At 43.9% G+C, this 22,855-nt stretch overlaps 1 protein-coding gene across 4 annotated transcripts in view; it reads right to left on the bottom strand.

The window, feature by feature from the left end:
* Positions 1–22,855, bottom strand: part of hmcn1 (hemicentin 1) — a 725,933-nt gene that overhangs the window by 230,156 nt on the left and 472,922 nt on the right. For all 4 annotated transcript variants that reach the window (XR_005945469.1, XM_041207700.1, XM_041207701.1 and 1 more), the window contains exons 42-43: positions 16,530–16,626; positions 6,621–6,743 (exon numbers count right to left, since the gene is read on the bottom strand). Coding sequence is in view for 3 of the 4 variants with exons in the window: in XM_041207700.1 (XP_041063634.1) it covers positions 6,621–6,743; positions 16,530–16,626 (220 nt within the window). In the remaining variant the exon portion in view is untranslated. The remainder of the gene's footprint in view (positions 1–6,620; positions 6,744–16,529; positions 16,627–22,855) is intronic.

Below are 22,855 nucleotides of genomic sequence, written 5' to 3'. Positions count from 1 at the left end.
AGGACTTTGCAATCAGCGAAGAAGCAAGGGTGTTTGCCGCTGACCCTGAAGAGAGCTGTCTGCAAAGATCTAGCAATCTCTGTGGTGGGAATTTCTCTTTTGTTGACATTAGTTTAAATCTGACACCAAGTCCAGAGGATGTCTTGATATGTAGCAACAGTGATGCCAGCAACCAGATAAGCAACCAATTAAACTGAAGTATTCATATACAGCAAATAAGGAAATTAAAGCCAATCAAGATTCATCACTTTTTTAATTTAAATTTTCAGATAGTTAAATAGCTGGATGCTTATATTAAGATACTAGCTAAAGTAAAGATATACAGAGCAGATCTTGTGATACAGTGGATAGCATCCCTGCCTCTGAGCCAGAAGATCCAGGTTTGAGTGCCACTCCAGGATGTGATGGCCATGGAAGGTGTGTTCATAATATGGCCAAACAGGTTGATTATCAACCTGTAGATCCTTCCAATATTTCTATAGCTGGCAGTGCGAGTGAATGAGTTTCCTTGTCAGCTATGCTTGACGTGGAGTTGTGTCCCTCAAGTTATAACCTCTAGCGACCTGCTTCAGGATAAACTAAGTATGGAAACAGACATATAAGAATGTGTGCTTTGTCTGCCTCATGTGTCATTAGACACAAAAAAGTCTTTAAGTCCAAAGATAAACAATCTTCAAAAAAGAAAATCATGATCATGTAATTGTGGAAGTGTGTGATCCTCCACAAATACAAAATTGGCTTTTCAGGGCCAGGCAGGGTGCCGACAAGTAATTAGAAAGTTAATACATCATTAAAAACCCAGTTAAACTTCATTCAACAGGGGCAACCATTTTTATATCGTTACTAACAGTGTTAGAGTGGAAGTTCTTGTCAGTTCTTGATTGCAAGGAGGATTGCAGCCTGTGGGAACCTCTATGGTGCACCCAATGAACCAAAGTAGACTCACTGACAGCAGCTTCTGGATTTCTGCATAATTCTGCGTATGTCCGAGCTTTCAAAGTTGCAATCAGTTTCAGTGGATTAATGACAGCAAGCCTCGCCATCCCTACCACTGCAAAATCCAGACCAATATGTGAATCTTTATCACTGCTTTAGTCAATTTGTTTTTTGGACCCCATTCCCACTAAGCTGCTGACGACTCAATTTCTCCCCCATGCTTGCTAACATTGTAAAGAAGAGCTCCCTCTTCTCAGGTATGGTTTCCTTTGTTTCAAAACGGTAGTTATCACCCTCCTCCTACTGAGCCATTTCTCAAACACTCCGTCCTTGAAAATTGCCACCTGATCTATAATCTCACTCCAAAACCTGGTAGCTAATGTAATTCCTAAATTTAAGAAGGGGACAGAAAATGTCCAGGGAATTATAGACCACTTAGCTTAACATCAGTAGTGGGAAAAATAATGGAATCCCGACTAAAGAAGAGAATAGAAGAACATCTAGAAATGAGAAACATAATAATGAATAGTCAGCATGGATTTCAAATGGAAAAATCCTGCTTGACCAATCATATTAAATTTTTTGAGAAGGTAACAGAGAAAGTAGACAATGGCAGTGCAGTATAAGTAAATTATCTAGATTTTCAAAAGGCATTTGATAAGGTGCCCCATAATAGACTAATGAATAAGGTCAGAGAATGTGGAGTTAGGGGAAAAGAGGCAGAATGGATTGCTAGCTGGCCTCAAGACAGTGAGGAAGTAAAGAGTGGTTATTCTGAGCAGCAAAAGGTTTTTCACAAGGATCATTGCTGGAACTACTGCTGTTCACAATTTATGTTAACAATTTGGATTTTGGAATCAAAAACACAATTTCTAAATTTGCTGATGATGCCAAATTGTGGTGAACAGTCAATACCAAGGAGGACTGCAATAAGTTACAGGAGAACATTTGTAAACTTGCAGAATGGGCAGATAATTAGCAAATGAACTTCAACACAGATAAATGTGAGATAGCACAGTTTGGTAGGAAGAATAATGTTAGTAAATATTTTAAGTACGTTATATTGGTATTGTTAGGTGTTAGGAATGAGTTTTGGCTTTAAAGTTTAAGTTTGATTTGTATTTCTGTACGCTTGTGTTAAGAAAGGTCAAATTGAGTTTTAGTTTCACTTTAAAAAGGTGCCTGCATTCCTAATGAGGTTTTTTATGACTGTTGCAGCTAAGTTAAACAAACAAGAGTAGAAGAATTGGGCTGTTGCCTAGAAACAGGGGCCTAGAGAGGCAGGTCTCTCCCACAGACACGCACAGAAAAGTTGAAACAGTAATTATATTTTGGAAGTTGTTTGAGTTCAGTTGGTTTTAAAATTGGCTGCCAGGAGAGAATTGAGCAAAGGGGACAGATAGCCAGTCCCAAGCTAAAGAAAATACCCTGCTGCTTACCGACACTCCTGCTCACTCGCCGTTTACTTGGTGGGGGAGGGAGCAAGCGGGGGAATGAGAGGTGCTACGAGTGGGAGGCTCAGGGAGGGAAGTGTGAGCAGGACGAGCAGTGAGAGAGAGAGGTGGCGAGCAGGGGCTTGGTGAGCGGGAGAGAGGCAGTGATTGGGATGGTTAGCAAGTGGGCTATGGGAAAGACAATTGTGGGCTGCAAGGGGCCCAAGGAATAGCAAGTGAATATTGCTATTCTAGACGTATAGAATGGAAAAGTATGGAACTTATGGTAAACCTGTGTCGAACCTTGGGTAGACCACACTTAGACTATTGCCTGCAGTTCTGGTTGCCATAATATAAAAAGGATATAGAGGCACTGGAGAAGCTGCAGAGAAGATTTACAAGTATGTGGGTATACAAATTAGAAAAGGATTGACAGACTGGACCTCTTTTCTGTTGAAAGAAGATGACTGAGGCGTGACCTAACAGAGGTCACCTGTGGAGCCCTGAAAGGAGATGCACTGTTAACGTGAACCATGGAGGAGGCTGGTCCAAATCGGGATGATGACATTGCAAGGGGCTATGAGCACCTCCACCAATGACTGTTCCGCAGTCAGCTTTAGCAAGGAGATCATACAATGTACCCAGTCATCCAACTGTTCTGCAGTCCACTAAAACACTCATTAGTTTGCACTCTGTGCCCCAGGGGTGAAAAGTTCTGAAGCACTTGGTGGTACTTTCATGCCTCTGCATTGCTTGAGTGGGCAGGTAAGTTAGAGACCCGATTCCACGCATGTCAACATGGCTGTATCTGAACTATCTCAGCTGCAGAGGAATGGTCAATTTATACAAGGTTTCCCTAATGAATGGCCGCTTCCCTCCCCACCTCTACCCTGCACATGCTTGTGTGCTAACTTCAACTGCGGGACAGCTCTTGCCGCCCTCCACCCCTCCAACGCGCCTCACCTACAGGGCAGCCCTTGCCACCCCCCACAATGCACCTCAGCCTTGAAGTCCAGAAAGCGACCCTCATGAGCACTGTGCAATGTTATTGAGCACTCACCTCCGAGTTCCCCTCAAAGTGCATTCCGTCAAGTGCACGCCTTATACTGCTGTGAAACACATTGGTGTGCAATCACGCCGACATGGGTGAACAAACCAGCAGAGGGGGATAATTCTAGCGGGCTGGCCTTATAATGATATGCAGATGTATTACAATGAGGTTTCCAACATCTGATGGCAGGAAATGTGGCCTGCCATCAATAGGCTGAGAAGACGATCGCAAACTGTTTCATGACATCATGAAATCGATTTCTGGCCTTCTCGCCATATTGGGTCGCTCACACCGCCAAGAATGCCCGACGCCAGTGGGAATGGAAAATTCCACCCATGGCTTTATGAAAGGGAAATCGTGCTTGACAAATTTATTAGAGTTCTTTAAGGATGTAACAAACAGTGCAGATAAAGGGGAACCAGTAGACGCAGTGTATTTGGATTTCCAAAAGGCAGTCGATAAGATAAGATCCACACAAGAGCTCATAGTTTAGGAGGTAATATACTAGCACAGATAGAGGATTGGCTAACATGAAACAGTCAGGATAAATGTGTCATTTTCAGGTTGGAAAACTAACTAGTGGGGTGCCACAGGATCAGTGCTGGGCCTCAACTATTTACGATCTATATTAGTGACTTGGATGAAGGGACTGAGTGTATTGTAGCCAACTTTGCTGACGATACAAAGATAGGTAGGAAAGCAAGTTTTGAGAAGGATACAAAGGGTTTGCAAAGGGATATAGATAGGTTAAGTGAGTGGCCAAAAAATTTGGCAAATGTAGTATAATGTGGGAAAATGTGAGGTCGTCTACTTTGGCAGGAAGAATAGAAAAGCAAAATATTATTTAAATGGATAAAGACTGCAGAATGCTGTGGTACAGAGGGATCGAGGTTTCCCCATACCCAAATCACATTTTTTTTTCCTGGGTGTCACTTTTAGAGTTCCTTTCACTCTTGTTCATGCAGGCATAGCAAGTAATTAGGAATGCAAATGGAATGTTAGCCTTTATTGCAAGGGGATGGAATATAAAAGTAAGGAAGTTTTGCCACAACTGTGCAGGGCATTGGTGAGACTGCACCTAAAGTTAGTATGCTGGTTGCTAATACTGCTGCTTATAGCTGCTCCTACCAGGAGATCTGCTGTTATGGCATATTACATATATCTGTCTTGCTCTATCCTCCCACATCCATTGTAGTATGTCTGCAACCGCTCTGACATCAGCATCCAATTTGGTCGGCTCTTCTTTCTGCTGCCCTCCACTTCGCACTCTAGAAGAGACCTCTGTGGCTTTTTAGCTTTTTTTATTCTTTCATGGGGTGTGGGCATTGGTGGCTAGGCCAGCACTTATTTCCCTTGAGAAAGTGATGATGAGCCACCTTCTTGAACTGCTGCAGTCCATGTGGTGCTGTTAGGAATGGAGTTCTAGGATTTTGACCAGCAACAGTGAAGAAATAGCAATATATTTCAAAGTCAGGATGGCGTGTGGCTTGGAGGGGAACTTGCAGGTGGTGGTGTTCGCTTGCATCTGCTGCCCTTGTCCTTCTTGGTGGTAGAGGTCACAGGTTTGGAAGGTGCTGTTGAAGGGCCCTTGGTGAGTTGATCAAATGACTGAAATATTGTCATTTTCTTTTCTGGGTGTCACTCTTAGAGTTCTTTTAGTTCTTGTTCATGCAGGTACAGAAAGTACTTAGGAATGCAGATGGAATGTTAGCCTTTATTGCAAGGGGATGGAATATAAAAGTAAAGAAGTCTTGCTACAACTGTGCAGGGCATTGGTGAGACTGCACCTATAGTACTGCGTACAGTTCTGGTCTTATTTAAGGAGGAGTATACTTGCATTGGAGGCAGTTCAAAGAAGGTTCACCACATTGATTCCTGGGATGTAGGGGTTGTGCTATGTGGAAAGGCTGAGCAGGCTTGGTCGATATTCAATGGAATTTAGAAGAGGGGTGATCTCACAGAAACACTTAAGATTCAGAGGGGACTTGACAAGATAGCTGAGTGGATGTTTCTCTCTAGAACTAGGGGGAAAAGTTTCAAAATAAGGGGTCTCCTATTTAAGATGGAGATGAGGAAGAATTTCTTCTCTGAGGGTTATTAATCTTCGGAATTCACAATTCAGAGAGCAGTGGAGACTGGATCATTGAATAGAAACGTGGATTGTTGATTGACAAGGGAATCAAAGGTTATGGAAGGCAGACAGGAAAGTGGAGTCAAGAGCAGAATCTGATCAGCTATGGGGCTGAATTTTGCCATTGGTGAACAGAGGCCATTGACAGGATCATTGAAACAATTAAAGGACCTGCCCGTCCAACCTTAAGGTTAGTGAGCAGGCCAGGAGCCCCGGCAGGCAATAGAAAAAACATAAAACCTCATCAACCGGCGGGATGAGGTTTCATGTAGAGTTTTAAAAAGTTTAATAAAGTTTTAGTGAAAGTTGTCCCATCTTGTGTGACATTATCAATTGAGGGGGACATGTTAAGGATTTTTTTTCCAATTTTTAATGTTTATACAGCTGTCAGCGATCTCCCTGAGGCAGCACATGGCCTCAGGGAGATGTGCAGTCTTCCATGCGCATGCGTGAAAGAGCGCACTCTCGCATTTGGGGAATCCCCCGCCCGCACAGGAAGCACATAGCGCTTCCCGCCGGGCATCATGCTGGGTGAGCCTTAATTGGTCCGCCCGCTTAAAATGATGGTGGGGCCCACTTCTCCGGCGAGGATCAGCTGCCCACCCGCCGGAGATTTGGTCGGGCCCGCCCACCCGCCCGGGAGACAGAAAATTCTGCCCATGATCTTACTGAATAGCAGAGCAGGCTGGCGGAGCTAAATGGCCTACTCCTGCTCCTATTTCTTATGTTCTCAGGGAAAGTACTCCAGTGCAATCACTCATGATAGACCTGGGTCCCAGGTGATGGAGATGCCACACTACCACCACTAGCAGAATTGTAGCATAGGTTTTGCTTATGTAAACTTATGTTATGTGACACAGGATTTATAATGGCAAAGATTTTCAACAGGAAATCAAGTGTGGTTGTAACATTTTAATATTACTATTCTAGATAGATGATTGTATTTTTGCATTTCAAGGATCATATAGGTATGATCTGATTGATGCTTTGCAACATCTGGTGTCTCTCTGTTAGAATTAATAGTGTACATCTTTCAGTTATGTTTTTATACTAGATGTTAATTACTCACCGTTTTTCTTCCACGCCAGACTTGGTGGTGGGATACCACTGGATTCACAAACCAAGCTAATTAGGCTTCCTTCTATGACTGTCAGCTTGGATAATTCATTTGATCCTTGAATACTGGGTGGAACTAAACAATAAAATACAAGTTTGTTTACAGAACCAGGCAGCTACACCTTAACAGATGTCTTGGGTTGTAATTTTAAGTCACATTTTCTGAGGAGGTATAATAAATACGAGTAGAAAAAAAGTAGAAAAAAATAATTAATTGTGAACAATTTTAGTCCTATATATGAATGAAGCACATTCCTATGGATATAAAATGATAAAAATGGAACTCTCTGAAAAATTTAGGCAAGAACAAATATGGTTTTGAATTGATTCTGCTTCAGCTTAGTTGAATAATTCAATAAAAATCTAATTTCAAATTCCATTATGAAGTTCAGTCCATTTAGAACAAGTAACTTCAAGTGCCCCCAGTCCAGAGTAGTTGGAATATGGTCAACAATTGTACAAGTCTAAACTGATTCAATTACAATTTTCAAGAGGCATGTGGCCAATTTTTCACGAATTCAGTGTCTCAAAGTTTAGGAACAAACACTTCCGATACAGATTTCCAAAAGTAAGAGCTATGAGGCTAAATTAGTAAAGGGCCAATCTTTGTTACCACTTTGCAATCGCTTATCAAGTTCACATTAAACTTAGAAAAAAGCAGAGATAAAACCAAAAAATTGCGGATGCTGGAAATCCAAGACAAAAACAGAAATACCTGGAAAAACTCAGCAGGTCTGGCAGCATCGGCGGAGAACAAAATTGATGTTTCAAGTCCTCATGACCCTTCAGCAGAACTAAGTAAAAATAGGAGAGGAGTGAAATATAAGCTGGTTTAAGGTGGGGTGGTGGGGGGGAGAAGTGGAGGGGTTTGGTGGGAGGTTGTAGGGACAAGCAAGCAGTGATAGGAGCAGATAACCAAAAGATGTCACAGACAAAAGAACAAAGAGATGTTGGAGGTGGTGATATTATCTAAAAGAATATGCTAATTAAGAATGAATAGCAGGACATGCAAGGTACAGATAGCTCTGGTGGGGGTGGGGTGAAATAAGACTAATAGGGCATAAAAGGAATAGATTTAAAAATAATGGAAATAGGTGGGAAAAGAAAAATCTATATAAATTATTGGAAAAAACAAAAGGGAGGGGGAAGAAACGGAAAGGGGGTGGGGATGGAGGAGGGGGTCCAAGATCTAAAGTTGTTGAACTTAATATTCAGTCCGGAAGACTGTAAAGTGCCTAGTTGGAAGATGAGGTGCTGTTCCTCCAGTTTGCGTTGAGCTTCACTGGAACATGCAGCAAACCAAGGATAGACATGTGGGCAAGAGAGCAGGATGGAGTGTTAAAATGGCAAGCGACAGGGAGGTCTGGGTCATTCTTGCGACAGACCAAAGGTGTTCTGCAAAACGGTCGCCCAGTCTGCGTTTGGTCTCTCCAATGTAGAGGTAACCGCATTGGGAGCAACGAATGCAGTAGACTAAGTTGGGGGAAATGCAAGTGAAATGCTGCTTCACTTGAAAGGAATGTTTGGGCCCTTGGACGGTGAGGAGAGAGGAAGTGAAGGGGCAGGTGTTGCATATTTTGCAAATGCATGGGGAGGTGCCATGGGTGGAGTTTGAGGAGTAGGGGGTGATGGAGGAGTGGATTAGGGTGTCCCAGAGGGAACGATCCCTACGGAATGCCGCTGGGGGGGTGAAGGGAAGATGTGTTTGGTGGTGGCATCTTGCTGGAGTTGGTGGAAATGGCGGAGGATGATCCTTTAAATGCGGAGGCTGGTGGGGTGATAAGTGAGGACAAGGCGGTCCCTATCATGTTTCTGGGAGGGAGGAGAAGGCATGAGGGCGGATGTGCAGGAGATGGGCCAGACACGGTTGAGGGCCCTGTCAACTACCGTGGGTGGAAAACCTCGGTTAAGCAAGAAGGAGGACATGTCAGAGGAACTGTTTTTGAAAGTAGCATCATCAGAACAGATGCGACGGAGGCGAAGGAACTGAGAGAATGGGATGGAGTCTTTACAGGAAGCAGGGTGTGAGGAGCTGTAGTCGAGGTAGCTGTGGGAGTCAGTAGGCTTGTAATGGATATTGGTGGACAGTCTACCACCAGAAATTGAGACAGAGAGGTCAAGGAAGGGAAGGGAAGTGTCAGAGATGGACCATGTGAAAATGATGGAGGGGTGGAGATTGGTAGCAAAATTAATAAATTTTTCCAGGTCCCGACGAGAGCATGAAGCAGCACTGAAGTAATCATCGATGTACCAGAGAAAGTTGTGGGAGGGGGCCGGAGTAGGACTGGAACAAGGAATGTTCCACATACCCCATAAAGAGACAGGCATAGCTGGGGCCCATGCGGGTACCCATAGCCACACCTTTTATTTGGAGGAAGTGAGGGGAGTTAAAGGAGAAATTGTTCAGTGTGAGAACAAGTTCAGCCAGACAGAGGAGAGTAGTGGTGGATGGGGATTGTTCGGGCCTCTGTTCGAGGAAGAAGCTAAGGGCCCTCAGACCATCCTGGTGGGGGATGGAGGTGTAGAGGAATTGGACATCCATGGTGAAGAGGAGGCAGTTAGGGTCAGGGAACTGGAAATTGTTGATGTGACGTAAGGTGTCGGAGGTATCATGGATGTAGGTGGAAAGGGACTGGACAAGGGGAGAGAGAAGGGAGTCAAGATAGCAAGAAATGAGTTCCATGGGGCAGGAACAGGCTGACACGATCGGTCTGCCGGAACAGTCCTGTTTGTGGATTCTGGGTAGGAGGTTGAAGCGGGCCGTCCGAGGTTGGGCGACTATCACGTTGGAAGCTGTGGGAGGAAGATCTCCAGAGGAGATGAGATCAGTGACAGTCCTGGAAACAATGGCTTGATGTTCAGTGGTGGGGTCATGGTCCAAGGAGAGGTAGGAGGAAGTGTCTGCGAGTTGACGATCAGCCTCCGCGAGGTAGAGGTAGAGGTCAGTGCGCCAGACAACAACAGCACCACCCTTGTCAGCGAGTTTGATGACAATGTTAGGGTTGGACCTGAGAGAACGGAGTGCAGTAAGTTCAGAGACTCACAGGTTAGAATGGGTGAGAGGAACAGAGAAATTGAGACGACTAATGTCATGCTGACAGTTCTCAATGAAAAGATCAAGAAAAAGTAAGAATCCAGAAGGAGGGGTCCAGGCGGAGGGAGAATATTGGAGGTGGGTAAAAGGATCCGTTGAACGGGGAGAGGACTCCTGCCCAAAGAAGTGAGCACGGAGACGAAGGCGGCGGAAGAAGAGTTCAGCATCGTGCCAAGCCCGAAATTCATTGAGATGAGGGCGTAAGGGTATGAAACTAAGTCCTTTGCTGAGCACTGAACATTCAGCGTCGGAAAGGGGAAGGTCAGGGCGTATAGTGAATACACGGCTGGGGCTGGGATTGGAAGATGAGGTGGGGATGGAGGGACAGGCAGGGGTGGAGGGTCCTAGATGGGTGTTGGTGTCGACGAGTTGTTGGAGCTTGTGTTCCTTAGCACTTGAGAGAAAGAGGAAAAAGTTTCTTGTTGAGGCGTCGGATGAGACGAAGAATAAAATGAAACTGGGGGCACACGCAGCTTTGAAAAAGGGTGTGGCGGTGCTGCTGGAGGGAGAGGTCAAGTGTGTTCATATGGCGGCACATGGCACTAAGTGTGGATCTCAGAATGCGACGGGAACAGCAGTCCGAGAAACGTTTTATATCCCGGAGATACCTGTAATCCTGGGTGGGTTCAAAACATGAGAGATGGAATTTCAGTTGAAACCCACGTGAGGTAAGCCAGAGACGGAGACAGTCACTGAGAAAGGAACTATGGCTATGAAAGCGGGTTTTAGTAAACACCTTGTCAAACACCAGGAGAGAAATGGAAAGCAATGAAGGTGAACAAGGCAAGAGAGAGATTCGAAAATCCTGACGGAGAGTAGAGACAAAACTTCTTCAAGGTAGGCATTTCTTGAAGAGAAGTGGCAGTCAATTAAACACAGAGATAAAAACAAAAAACTGCGGATGCTGGAAATCCAAAACAAAAATAGAAATACCTGGGAAAACTCTGCAGGTCTGTCAGCATCGGCGGAGAAGAAAAGAGTTGACGTTTTGAGACCTCATGACCCTTCAACAGAACTAAATAAAAATAGGAGAGGGGTGAAATATAAGCTGGTTTAAGGTGGGGAGGTGGGGAGTGGTTCTAGGGACAAGCAAGCAGTGATAGGAGCAGATAACCAAAAGATGTCACAGACAAAAGAACAAAGAGGTGTTGAAGGTGGTGATATTATCTAAAAGAATGTGCTAATTAAGAATGGATAGCAGGACACGCAAGGTACAGATAGCTCTAATGGGAGTGGGGTGAAATAAGACTAATAGGGCATAAAAGGTATAGATTTAAAAATAATGGAAATAGGTGGGAAAAGAAAAATCTATATAAATTATTGGAAAAAAACAAAGAGGGGAAAGAAACGGAAAGGGGGTGGGGATGAAGGAGGGAGTTCAAGATCTAAAGTTGTTGAAGTCAATATTCAGTCCTGAAGGCTGTCTCTCTCTGAAATTACTGCACTCCGTTCTCTCAGGTCCAACCCTGACATTGTCATCAAACCCGCTGACAAGGGTGGTGCTGTTGCTGTCTGGCGCACTGACCTCTACCTCGCAGAGGCTGAGCGTCAACTCGCAGACACTTCCTCCTACCTCTCCCTGGACCATGACCCCACCACTGAACATCAAGCCATTGTTTCCAGGACTGTCACTGATCTTATCTCCTCTGGAGATTTTCCTCCCACAGCTTCCAACCTGATAGTCGCCCAACCTCGGTCAGCCCGCTTCTACCTCCTACCCAAAATCCGCAAACAGGACTGTCCTGGCAGACCGATCGTGTCAGCCTGTTCCTGCCCCATGGAACTAATTTCTCATTATATTGACTCCCTTCTCTCTCCCCTTGTCCAGTCCCTTTCCACCTACACCTGTGATTCCTCTGACACCTTACGTCACATCAACAATTTCCAGTTCCCTGGCTCCAACCGCCTCCTCTTCACCATGGACATCCAATCCCTCTACACCTCCATCCCCCACCAGGATGGTCTGAGGGCTCTCAGCTTCTTCCTTGAACAGAGGCCCGAACAATCCCCATCCATCACTACTCTCCTCCGTCTGGCTGAACTTGTTCTAACACTGAACAATTTCTCCTCTAACTCCTCTCACTTCCTCCAAATAAAAGGTGTGGATATGGGTACCCGCATGGGTCCCAGCTATGCCTGTCTCTTTATGGGGTATGTGGAACATTCCTTGTTCCAGTCCTACTCTGGCCCCCTTCCACAACTCTTTCTCCGGTACATCGATGATTACTTCGGTGCTGCTTCATGCTCTCGTCGGGATTTGGAAAAATTTATTAATTTTGCTTCCAATCTCCACCCCTCCATCATTTTCACATGGTCCATCTCTGACACTTCCCTTCCCTTCCTTGACCTCTCTGTCTCAATTTCTGGTGATAGACTGTCCACCAATATCCATTACAAGCCGAGTCCTCATGACCCAACTCTTTTCTTCTCCGCCGATGCTGCCAGACCTGCTGAGTTTTTCCAGGTAATTTTGTTTTTGTTTTGGATTTCCAGCATCTGCAGTTTTTTTGTTTTTATCTCCATTACAAGCCTACTGACTCCCACAGCTACCTCGACTACAGCTCCTCACACCCCGCTTCCTGTAAGGACTCCATCCCGTTCTCTCAGTTCCTTCGCCTCCGTCGCATCTGTTCCAATGATGCTACCTTCAAAAACATTTCCTCTGACATGTCCGCCTTCTTCCTTAACCGAGGTTTTCCACCCACGGTAGTTGACAGGGCCCTCAACCGTGTCCGGCTCATCTCCCACGCATCTGCCCTCACGCCTTCTCCTCCCTCCCAGAAACATGATAGGGTCCCCCTTGTCCTCACATATCACCCCACCAGCCTTCGCATTTAAAGCATCATCCACCGCCATTTCCACCAACTCCAGCATGATGCCACCACCAAACACTTCCCTTCGCCCCTCCCCCAGCGGCATTCCGTAGGGATCGTTCCCTCTGTGATACCCTGGTCCACTGCTCCAACGCCCCCCCCGCTTCCTCAACCCCCAACTACGGCACCTCCCCATGCATACGCAAAATATGCAACACCTGCCCCTTCACTTCCTCTCTCCTCACCGTCCAAGGGCCCAAACACTCCTTTCAAGTGAAGCAGCATTTCACTTGCATTTCCCCCAACTTAGTCTACTGCATTCGTTGCTCCCAATGCGGTTTACTCTACATTGGAGAGACCAAATGCAGACTGGGCGACCGCTTTGCAGAACACCTTTGGTCTGACCGCAAGAATGACCCAGACATCCCTGTCGCTTACCGTTTTAACACTCCACCCTGCTGTCTTGCCCACATGTCTGTTCTTGGCTTGCTGCATTGTTCCAGTGAAGCTCAACGCAAACTGGAGGAACAGCACCTCATCTTCTGACTAGGCACTTTACAGCCTTCCGGACTGAATATTGTGTTCAACAACTTTAGATCTTGAAATCCCTCCTCCATCCCCACCCCCTTTCCATTTCTCCCCCCTCCCTTTTGTTTTTTCCAATAACTTATATAGATTTTTCTTTTCCCACCTATTTCGATTATTTTTAAATCTATTCCTTTTATGCCACATTAGTCTTATTTCACCCCACCCCCACTAGAGCTATCTGTACCTGCGTGTCCTGCTATCCATTCTTAATTAGCACATTCTTTTAGATAATATCACCACCTTCAACATCTCTTTGTTCTTTTGTCTGTGACATCTTTTGGTTATCTGCTCCTATCACTGCTTGCTTGGCCCTAAATCCTCCCCCCACCCCCCACCCCACCTTAAACCAGCTTATATTTCACTCCTCTCCTATTTTTACTTAGTTCTGTTGAAGGGTCATGAGGACTCGAAACGTTAACTTTGTTCCTCTCCGCCGATGCTGCCAGACCTGCTGAGTTTTTCCAGGTATTTCTGTTTTTGTTTTAGAAAAAAGCAGCTGATGACTTGCAAATGAAGTGAAGTCTGGCATTTTAATCCAGTCACTAGTCAGATTGTCCAAAAGATGCCATCTATGTCCCAGGTCCATAAATATCGCCTTGTACAGAAACCAGGAAATTAAAAATGAGAAAGGATAGAAGCATGCATTTGAAGAGGTTGTCAAAGTACATCTCTTTGTATCCAACCAGGATGTACTTTTATTCTTAAAGCAGGATAATACATTTAGACTCTAAGATAATGAATACTCTGATTTTGGCACCAGTATCAGGATCAAGCATCCCTGAATAAAATACCATACAGCGAGATGCAAGAGTAAAAGTTCCCTGTTACATCACATTGACAATGTGCTTGAAAACTAACCTCAAAAGAAAGACTATACTTCACTAGAGGCTGAATTTTAATTTCCCACACTTATCATCCTTGTGCCTCTTTGAGTAATAATTTCCAAGCTGTCAGCAATTTTGTTATGGAACCACAGTCATTAGAAATTGGATTACAAGCTCTCTAACTCATTTCAGCTGGGATTCTTAAATTAGACTTTTATTCCATCAACTTGAGTTTCACTTCCTTGTCGGAGATAAAATTTCATTATCGAAATATATGGACCAGTGAGCTCCTGACTGACTACGGCATTCTTAACTACCAATCTCTTATGAAATAAAATGAGAAACATTTTCTCTGCAAATCATTGCATGGCTGAGCTAAAAGTTAGTGCCCTTGTCATCAGGGCAGCAAGGAGCAAATGGGAACAGGGCAAAGTCAAAGGGATCAGGGGCGAAGCTCCCTAATGGCTCTGGAGTTAGACCTAGAACAATGGAAGATGGCTGTAGAACTGTCAACTAATCATCACAGCCCTGAGACGTTGTCCTAGGCCTAATCATCTTCACCTGCATCATCAATAAACTTCTTTCCATCAGAACATTAGCAGTGGAGCTCTTTGCTAATGACTTCACTGTGGTCAACTTCATTTGCAAGCAGTCCATGCTAAAAAAAATAAAACACCTGGGGCAGAATTTTGCTGTCAGCGAGCAGGGGGCGGGATCTGCTCGCCGGTGCGTAAAATGACGCGGGATGATGTCGGGCGGAACTTCCGACGTCATCCCGCCCCATTTAAATTTTCAGGAAGGCGGGGGTGCAGAAAAATCAGCTGCAGACCCGCTGATCTGTCACTATCCATTTGAGGCCATTGACAGGATCATTTAAACAATTAAAGGACCTGCCCGTCCAACCTTAAGGTTGGCAGATCAGCCTGGAGCCCCGGCGGCAAATAGAAAAAGCATGAAACCTCATCCAGTGGCGGGATGAGGTTTCATGCAGGCTTTTAAACATTTTAATAAAGTTATTCTGTAAATTATGAACATCTCCCATCTCATTGTCACATGAGGGGGACATGTTAGGGAATTTTTTTTTCTATTTTTAATATTTTTCAAGGTGGAAGCAATCTCCCTGAGGCAGCACCTAACCTCAGGGAGATGTGCACTCTTTTGTGCGCATGTGCAAAAGAGTGCACTCTTGCTTTTAGGGAATCCCCCCTGCCCACACAGGATGCGCATTGTGCTTGCTGTCGGATGTCACGCTGGACGGGCCTTAATTGGCTCGCCCACATAAAATGACGGTGCTGCCCGCTTCACTGGCAGGGATCGGCTCCCTGCCCGCTGGAGTTTGGGTCGGGCCTGCCCGCCCGCCCGACAGGGAGAAAATTCTGTCCCTGGACAACATTCAGGTTGGGTTTATAAGTGGCAAGAAACATTTGTGTCACATCATGCCAGGCTATGACCATCTCCAACAAGACATTGAATTTAATATCTAATTAATATGAGATTAAGTACAATGAGCAGTAGAATTCTTGATGTGTCGCCATCAGAGTCTGACATTGAACCTTATAAATATGTGCAATGGCCGAGAAATCGGTTTTGTGCCAGGGATTGCAGCAAGCTTTTCCAGAAGTCGTGCCTCAAAATGGAAACCTGAGGCTTACAATTAATTGGACTGTGGGCTTCATTTCAATGAAGCCACTGAACTGCAGACACCCATCAAGCATCCCAATGAAGTTTGCCGATTTGGACCTTCTCAGATCAGTTGACTCTGATGCTGAGCCTAGTCACAGATAATTCCTGGAAGAGGGATGGAGGAGAACAGGGGAGGGTGGGATGAGCATGGGCTGGCAGCTGTCCACAGTATTGATGTGGAGCCAGTAGGAGCACTTAATGCTCCACATTGAGGTAAGTATGAAAAAGAAAATCAGTATTTTTGACTGCTAGATAAATGGAGGCCCATTTAAAGTCATAATTATTTGAGTAAACTGTGCCAGATAGCCAGTTCCCTGTAATAGACTGTAGGCTGTCCTCCCAGCACTTTATTTCTCCCAGACACCAGATTGAGTCTCCCTTCTGAGCATCAGACTTTATCCACAGCTTTCAGCATCTACATTTTAACCTTTCTCTAGGTCCAAGCTCTCCCTCCTAGCTCCAAACAACTTTCACATATAGTAACTATCTTCCAACAATTGCATGTTTTTGTGGGCGGGGGCCTCTTCTTGCAAACAGCTTCTGAAATAGATCCCAATCTTTATCAGTTCACGCCATCCCATTTGTTGGCAAGGGTTATTGGGAGCCAAACCACAAGATCATGCTTTTAAGCCAATAGTTACATTCTGTGAACGGGGAGGAATAAAACTACTCTCCAGACAGTGGAAGGAAATTTCCTATATTACAAAAATATTTAACCGAAGTTAGGTAAAATACAATAATTACAATTTAATAGGGGTCTGCATATTAATATTTTAATTGCAATTTATACAGAAGTGATACTCAGAAGATGTTTTAAAAATATTCTTATCCGTTCTTATGCAACAGCAATGCCAACATACCCCAAATGTTTAAGTTGTAGTTCTTCTCTGTTTTACCAGCCACATTTGTGGCTTCGCATGTGTAACGACCAGCATCCAGGACTTGCGCAGCCTCAATCTATGAGTTAGGAAATGAAAGTTAGGCTGCTGGTAGATTATGTGCAATGTAGACTTTAAAAATAAAAATGACATTTTTAGTTAAGCAAATTAATGTTCCAGAATCTTGTTGTAAAGATGTTACAGGTTTCTTGATTCCTCTTCTATTATGAATGGTTCTCTCTCCTGTTACAGATGATGGTGCTGAAATGAAGGAAACTTTTGGAGGAACATTTTGAGAGTTCAAATTCACAGAAGACTGCTCTGGTCTGATGTTGCATGTTCAGTTGAAAGCAAATAAAAAAAGGTGTTATTAGTGTTCAGTTTTTACACTAGATATCATCCTCTCATTCAGCATTACAGGCTATTCTTGTAAGTGAGCCTGTGCTTGCTTTGACCTGAAGTGCATCTTTGGACCAATATCTAGATAAATGAGCCAAGGAGTTATTTCACTTACTGAATGTAACACCTGTCCTCACGTGAACTTCTTGACTTTGCTAATAGGAGGAAGACTAAAGATGCTATCAGACTGTAACTTAGGCTATAAATTATTAATCAGATATATTGAATAGCAAATAAATATAAGTACACAAACTGGATTTACTGGAAAATCAAAAACAACAAAGGCTCCTCTGCACTAACATTCAATGTAACTGACTCTTGAAACATGATCCCTTATGTCTTATGTTCACTACCAGTGTTTCAGTCTTTCCTCTTCACTGGTAAATTTGAAGAAACAATTCAAAATCTTTGAAGGTGCACCAAAGCAAAGGCCATATCTCCAATATTAAGCCAGAATTTTTCATGGTATCATGGCAACTAACAAAGCGTTCAGTTATTTGGACTTGCATTGCACATTTATGGGAAGAATTTTCTGGTTGGCGAGCAGGGGTGGGGCCTGCTCGCCGACTTGTAAAATGACGCATGGTGACATCGGGCAGGCGTCCCGATGTCACCGCGCGTCATTTAGATTTTCAGTTCGGCAGAAGCGCGGCCAAGTCAGCTGCGCGCCCGCCAAACTGTCAAAGGCCTATTAAGGCTGTTAAAAACTAATTAAAATAGTTAAATGAACTGCCCATCCAACCTTAAGGTTGGTGGGCAGGCGAAGAGCCCAGACAGCCTTTGCAATTTTCATGAAACCTCATCCACAGGCGGGATGAAGTTTCACGAACTTTTTATAAATTAAGTTTTCCATTAATGTTCCTTGACATGTCTCAGCTCATGTGACAGTGTTACATGAGGGGACATGTCTTATAATATCTTTTCTGTATTTAGCTCCTAAAAACTTTAACTAATCTCCCTGAGGCACAGAGATTTCTGTGCTCTTTCACGCGCAGGTCCCGACTCAGGGAATCCACACCCCCTCCCCACCCCGTCTGCACAGGAAGCACACAGCACTTCCGGGTGTGCGTCAAGCTGGACGAGCCTTACTTGGCCTGCTCACATAAAATAGCAGCGCAGACCTGGTCGGGTTTGCTCCCTCTCCCACCCACCCCCGCACAATCTCCCCAACTGGGGGGGAGAATTCTGCCCTATGATTTAAATTGTTTTTGTGTGGTAAGTTGCTGAAAGTTTGAGCTTGAATAATGTTAGGGACCTGAGTGAACAGGGCAAGCAATGGTGTATATTCTTAAGCAATCAGATTGAAGGACTATGAAATTAACAATTTAAAAACTGAGAAGGAAGCATAAACTAGAGTGAATGAATTCATTGTCAAATCTGGTACAGAAAGAAAAATCAAGAAAGGCAAAGAAAAATTGGAATTAAAGAGGAAGAAAAAAGAAAGGAAAAAATTGAAAGTTTTATAATCTCCAACAACAATGAAATCTGGAAGGAATGAGACCCCATACTTATAATAATTAAATTTCAGTGCCAGGCAGGTTGCCTGGCAATAAATAGTATTTATACTTAATCATCTAGATCTTGTGGTCAGCAGCGAAGCAGAGGCATTCGCCGCTGATTGCGTCAAGAAGTATGACCCTATCCTGGTCATAGACTGCAACAGAAACTTGATCTCCAGCTGCAGCATGGGTCCGATAATGGAATGGCTGGAGAGGCCTAGTGGTGTGGCGCATTGCTGACAAAGCTATGCCTCTTTTTAATGTCATGAATTGAAGACATGCCCCATGAGGTCTGTGTTCAGCTCAGTGACAGACAAGTGTTTCTTGATTCTTTGCTATTTCTTATTTGGTGTAATTTTAATTAAGCTTTCCCCTCACCCCTCCAGCTTCCACACCCACCCCCCTCACTGCCCACTGGCCTTCCCTGGCTCCCCTCCACCTCTGCTCCCCAGTGTCACCAACATAAGGAACAGCCATGATGGAGAGGTTTTTTGGCTGGGGATATGATGGGGAAAGAGAAAGCAGGGGGTGTAAGTGCACAGGAGAGCATACGGGGAGAAGAGCCTGGGTATGGGAAGTTGGGGGAAGAGGAGCAAGGGTGCTGAGGGTGTGGAGCAAGGGGAGTTATGGGGAGCTGAGGAGTGGACCTGTTGGTTGGGAAAAGAAGAACTGGAGGAGCAGGAGAGTTTTAATACTCTTGGTTGAAAGGATATGCTCCTGAGCAGGCTCTGCATCTTCTAAAGCAGCCCTAAAAAAAATCAACTTTAAAGAAATGTTTTAAAGAAACTTTAAAGAAAAGAACTGACAGATCCAGGTGGTACCATCAGCATGGGCTCCTTCAGGGTCCATTCAGGCACACTGCAACTTCTGTATTTGAGTGGAAGTGGGCTCCCTAGAATTTACATATGAACAAGGAGCAGGAGTAGGCCATTCAGCCCCTTGAGCCTTGCCATCTAATAAGATAATGGCTGATCTGACAGTAACCTGAAATCTACATCCCACCCAACCCCCAATAACCTATCACATCCTTGCTTACCAAGAATCTATCCACCTCTGCCTTAAAAATGTTCAAAGACTCCACTTCTACCACCTTTTCAGGAAGGGTTTCAAAGACTCAAGACCCTCTGAGTGAAAAAACTTTGCCTCATCTCTGTTTTAGATCGGTGACCTCTTATTTTAAACAGTGACCCCTAGTTCTAGATTCTCCCACAAGAGGAAACATCCTCTCCACATCCGCCCTGTCAAGACCCCTCAGGATCTTATATGTTTCAATCAAGTCGCCTCTTACTCTTCTAAATTCCAGTGGATACAAGCCCAGCCTGTCCAACCTTTCCTCAAAAGACAACCCACCCATTCCAGGTATTAGTCTGGTAAACCTTCTCTGAACTGCTTCCAATGCATGTACATCCTTCCTTAAATTAGGTGACCAATACTATACACAGTACTCTAAATGTGGTCTCACCAATGCTCCGTACAACTGAAGTATAACCTCCTTACTTTTATATTCAATTCCCCTCACAATAAATGATAACATTCTATTAGCTTTCCTAATTACATGCTGTACCTGCATACTAGCCTTTCGTGATTCATGTACTAGGGCACCCAGATCCCTCTGCATCTCAGAGCTCTGCAATCTCTCACCATTTAGGTAATATGCTTCTCTTTTATTCTTCCTGCCAAAATGGAAAATTTCACATTTAGCACTTAAACTCCATCTGCCAGATCAATGCCCACTCACTTAATCTATCTATTTCTGTTTGTAGCCTCCTTATGTCCTCTACACAACTTACTTTCCTACCTATCTTTGTGTCATCAGCAAATTTGGCAGTCATCCCTTCAATCCCTTCATCCAAGTCATTTATATAAATTGTAAATAATTGAGATCCCAGCACTGATCCCTGTGGTACGCCACTCATTACCTCTTGTCAACCCAAAAAAGACCCATTTATGCCTACTGTCTGCTTCCTGTTAGCCAGCCAATCTTCTAACCATGCCAATATGTTACCCCCTATACTATGAGCTTTTATTTTCTGCAATAAACCTTGATTTGGCACTTTTTCAAATGCCTTCTGGAAATCTAAGTACAGTACATCCATCTGTTCCCCTTTATCCACAGCACATGTTATTTCCTCAAAGAACTCCAATAAGTTGGCTAAAGACGATTTCCCTTTCGCAAAACCATTATGACTCTGCCTGATGAACTTGAGATTATCCAAGTGCCCTGCTAGAACTTCTTTAATAACAGTTTCTAACATTTTCCCTATGACAAACAAACTATGATAAAGCTAACTGGCCTGTGGTTTCCCACTTCCTGTCTCCCTTGCTTTTTGAATAATGGAGTTACATTTATTCTCTTCTAATCAAATGGGACCTTCCCCAAATCTAGGGAGTTTTGGAAATTTAAAACCAGTGCATCAATTATCTCACTAGACACTTCTTTTAAGACTCTAGGATGAAGTTCATCAGGACCTGGGCTCGTCAGTCCGCAGCTCCAACAATTTACACAGTACCACTTCTCTGGTGACTGTAATTTTCCTGACTTCCTTCCCCACTTTCATTTCCTGGTTTATAGCTACTTCTGGCTTGTTACTTATATCCTCCATAGTGAAAACTGATGCAAAATACCTGTTCAATTCATCTGCCATCTCCTTGTTTTCCATTATCAATTTTCCAGACTCACTTTCTACAGCACCAATGCTCGCTTTGTTAACTCTTTTCTTTTTAAAAATATTTATTAAAACTCTTAATTTCTGTTTTTATATTTCTGGCTAGCTTTCTCTCATACTCTGATTTTTCTGTCCTTATTAGTCTTTTAGTCATTCTTTGCTGTTTCTTATACTCTGTCCAATCTTCTGGCCTTCTACCTATCATTGCACAATTATATGCTTTCTCTTTAAGTTGATACTATCTTTAACCTTTCTAGTTAACCATGGATGATGTGTCTGTCCCTTGGGCTTTTTCTTACTGGTTGGAATGTATCTACTCTGTGCATTCTGACATATGTGCTTAAATATTAGCCACTGCATCTCTATTGACCTACCCCTTAACCTAATTTGCCAATTCGCTTTTGCCAGCTCAGCTTTCATGCGCTGATAATTGCCCTTATTTAAGTTTAAAAGCTTAGTCTCAGATCCACTTCTCTCTCCCTCAAATTGAATGTAAAATTCAATCATATTATGGTCGCTACTACCTAGGGTTGCCTTCATTATGAGTTCATTAATTACTCCCACCTCCTTGCACAATACCAGGTCTAGTATAGCCTGCTCTGTGGTTGGCTCCAGAACATGCTTTTCCAAGAAACTATCCCAAAAACATTCAATGTACTCCTGATCTAGACTACCTTTATCCATCTGACCTATGCGGTACAGTTGCAGCCCTCAGTAGCGAACTTCTCAGCGTTTGTCAATTTCGGGACTACAAGATCCATGCTATTAAAAGCTACTTAAACTGAAATTACCAAGACTTACCTTTCTTTGGCGTGATTAGCTCATATCTACTGCACAAATACAGCAACTGCTAGCCAATCAATGCATGTCAATGCTAAGGCAGGTAGAGAGAGGTAGTTTTTGTGAAGCTGATGGCACAGCTAGGAGAGCAGATTTTGGACATTTGAGTATAACTGCACATCTGCTCCTCTAAGTTGCTGTAACATTTGATCACAAATAATGGCAAGCATCATTTAACCCCACTGCTATTTTGACAGGAAAATCTGGGTCAATGACAATAGTCACACAGCCTTTCTGAATAGTGTTTTCCTGCACAAAAATGGCAGATATTTAGGGCTGGATTTTCATCCAGGAGAAGAGTAGTGTGAGTCGATAAATTTCCTGGCATGGTCCACCTGCCTCGGGAGAAAAAGTGCCAGTAAAGATGGGATTTTCATTCCAGGGTAGGGGTGGGTGCTAACTAGAGTTGGGCTTGCCACCCCTGGAAAGATTTCAGAGGCAGCTACAGGAGCTGCTGAATGCAGAGACTGGCTGTTTAAAAGGCCCTCCCTGGATCTCTCAGACTTCATTCCAACTTTAATAATGACAGTACAACAAAGGACAGTCCTCTAGCCCTCACGCCTCACACACCCTCAACCCCCCACACACTCCCCATGCCCCATCCATGCCAACTCATGCCACTTCGTATCCCCCAACTTCCCCCAGGGACTCTCATACATTGCAAACCAAGCCTCATTATACATTCTTGGCTGAGAGCCCAGATATCCATTAGGCTGTTGAAACAGATGCTCCCTAGGGGAAACATTGCTTGATTAATAGCTCTTGCTGTCTGATCTATTCTGTCAATTGCACAATGTTTATTCACACAGGATAAAGAAATTTCAAGTGTTTTTAGTGTCAGCTATTGATACTTTAAATGGTCTGGATGATTGACACTTTTACAGGCCTGTAGTAAAAGGAGCTT

The sequence above is a fragment of the Carcharodon carcharias genome, chromosome 16 (assembly GCF_017639515.1).
Source record: "Carcharodon carcharias isolate sCarCar2 chromosome 16, sCarCar2.pri, whole genome shotgun sequence".
Classification (NCBI taxonomy): Eukaryota; Metazoa; Chordata; class Chondrichthyes; order Lamniformes; family Lamnidae; genus Carcharodon; species Carcharodon carcharias.
This window is presented reverse-complemented; position numbering and strand designations above follow the sequence as displayed.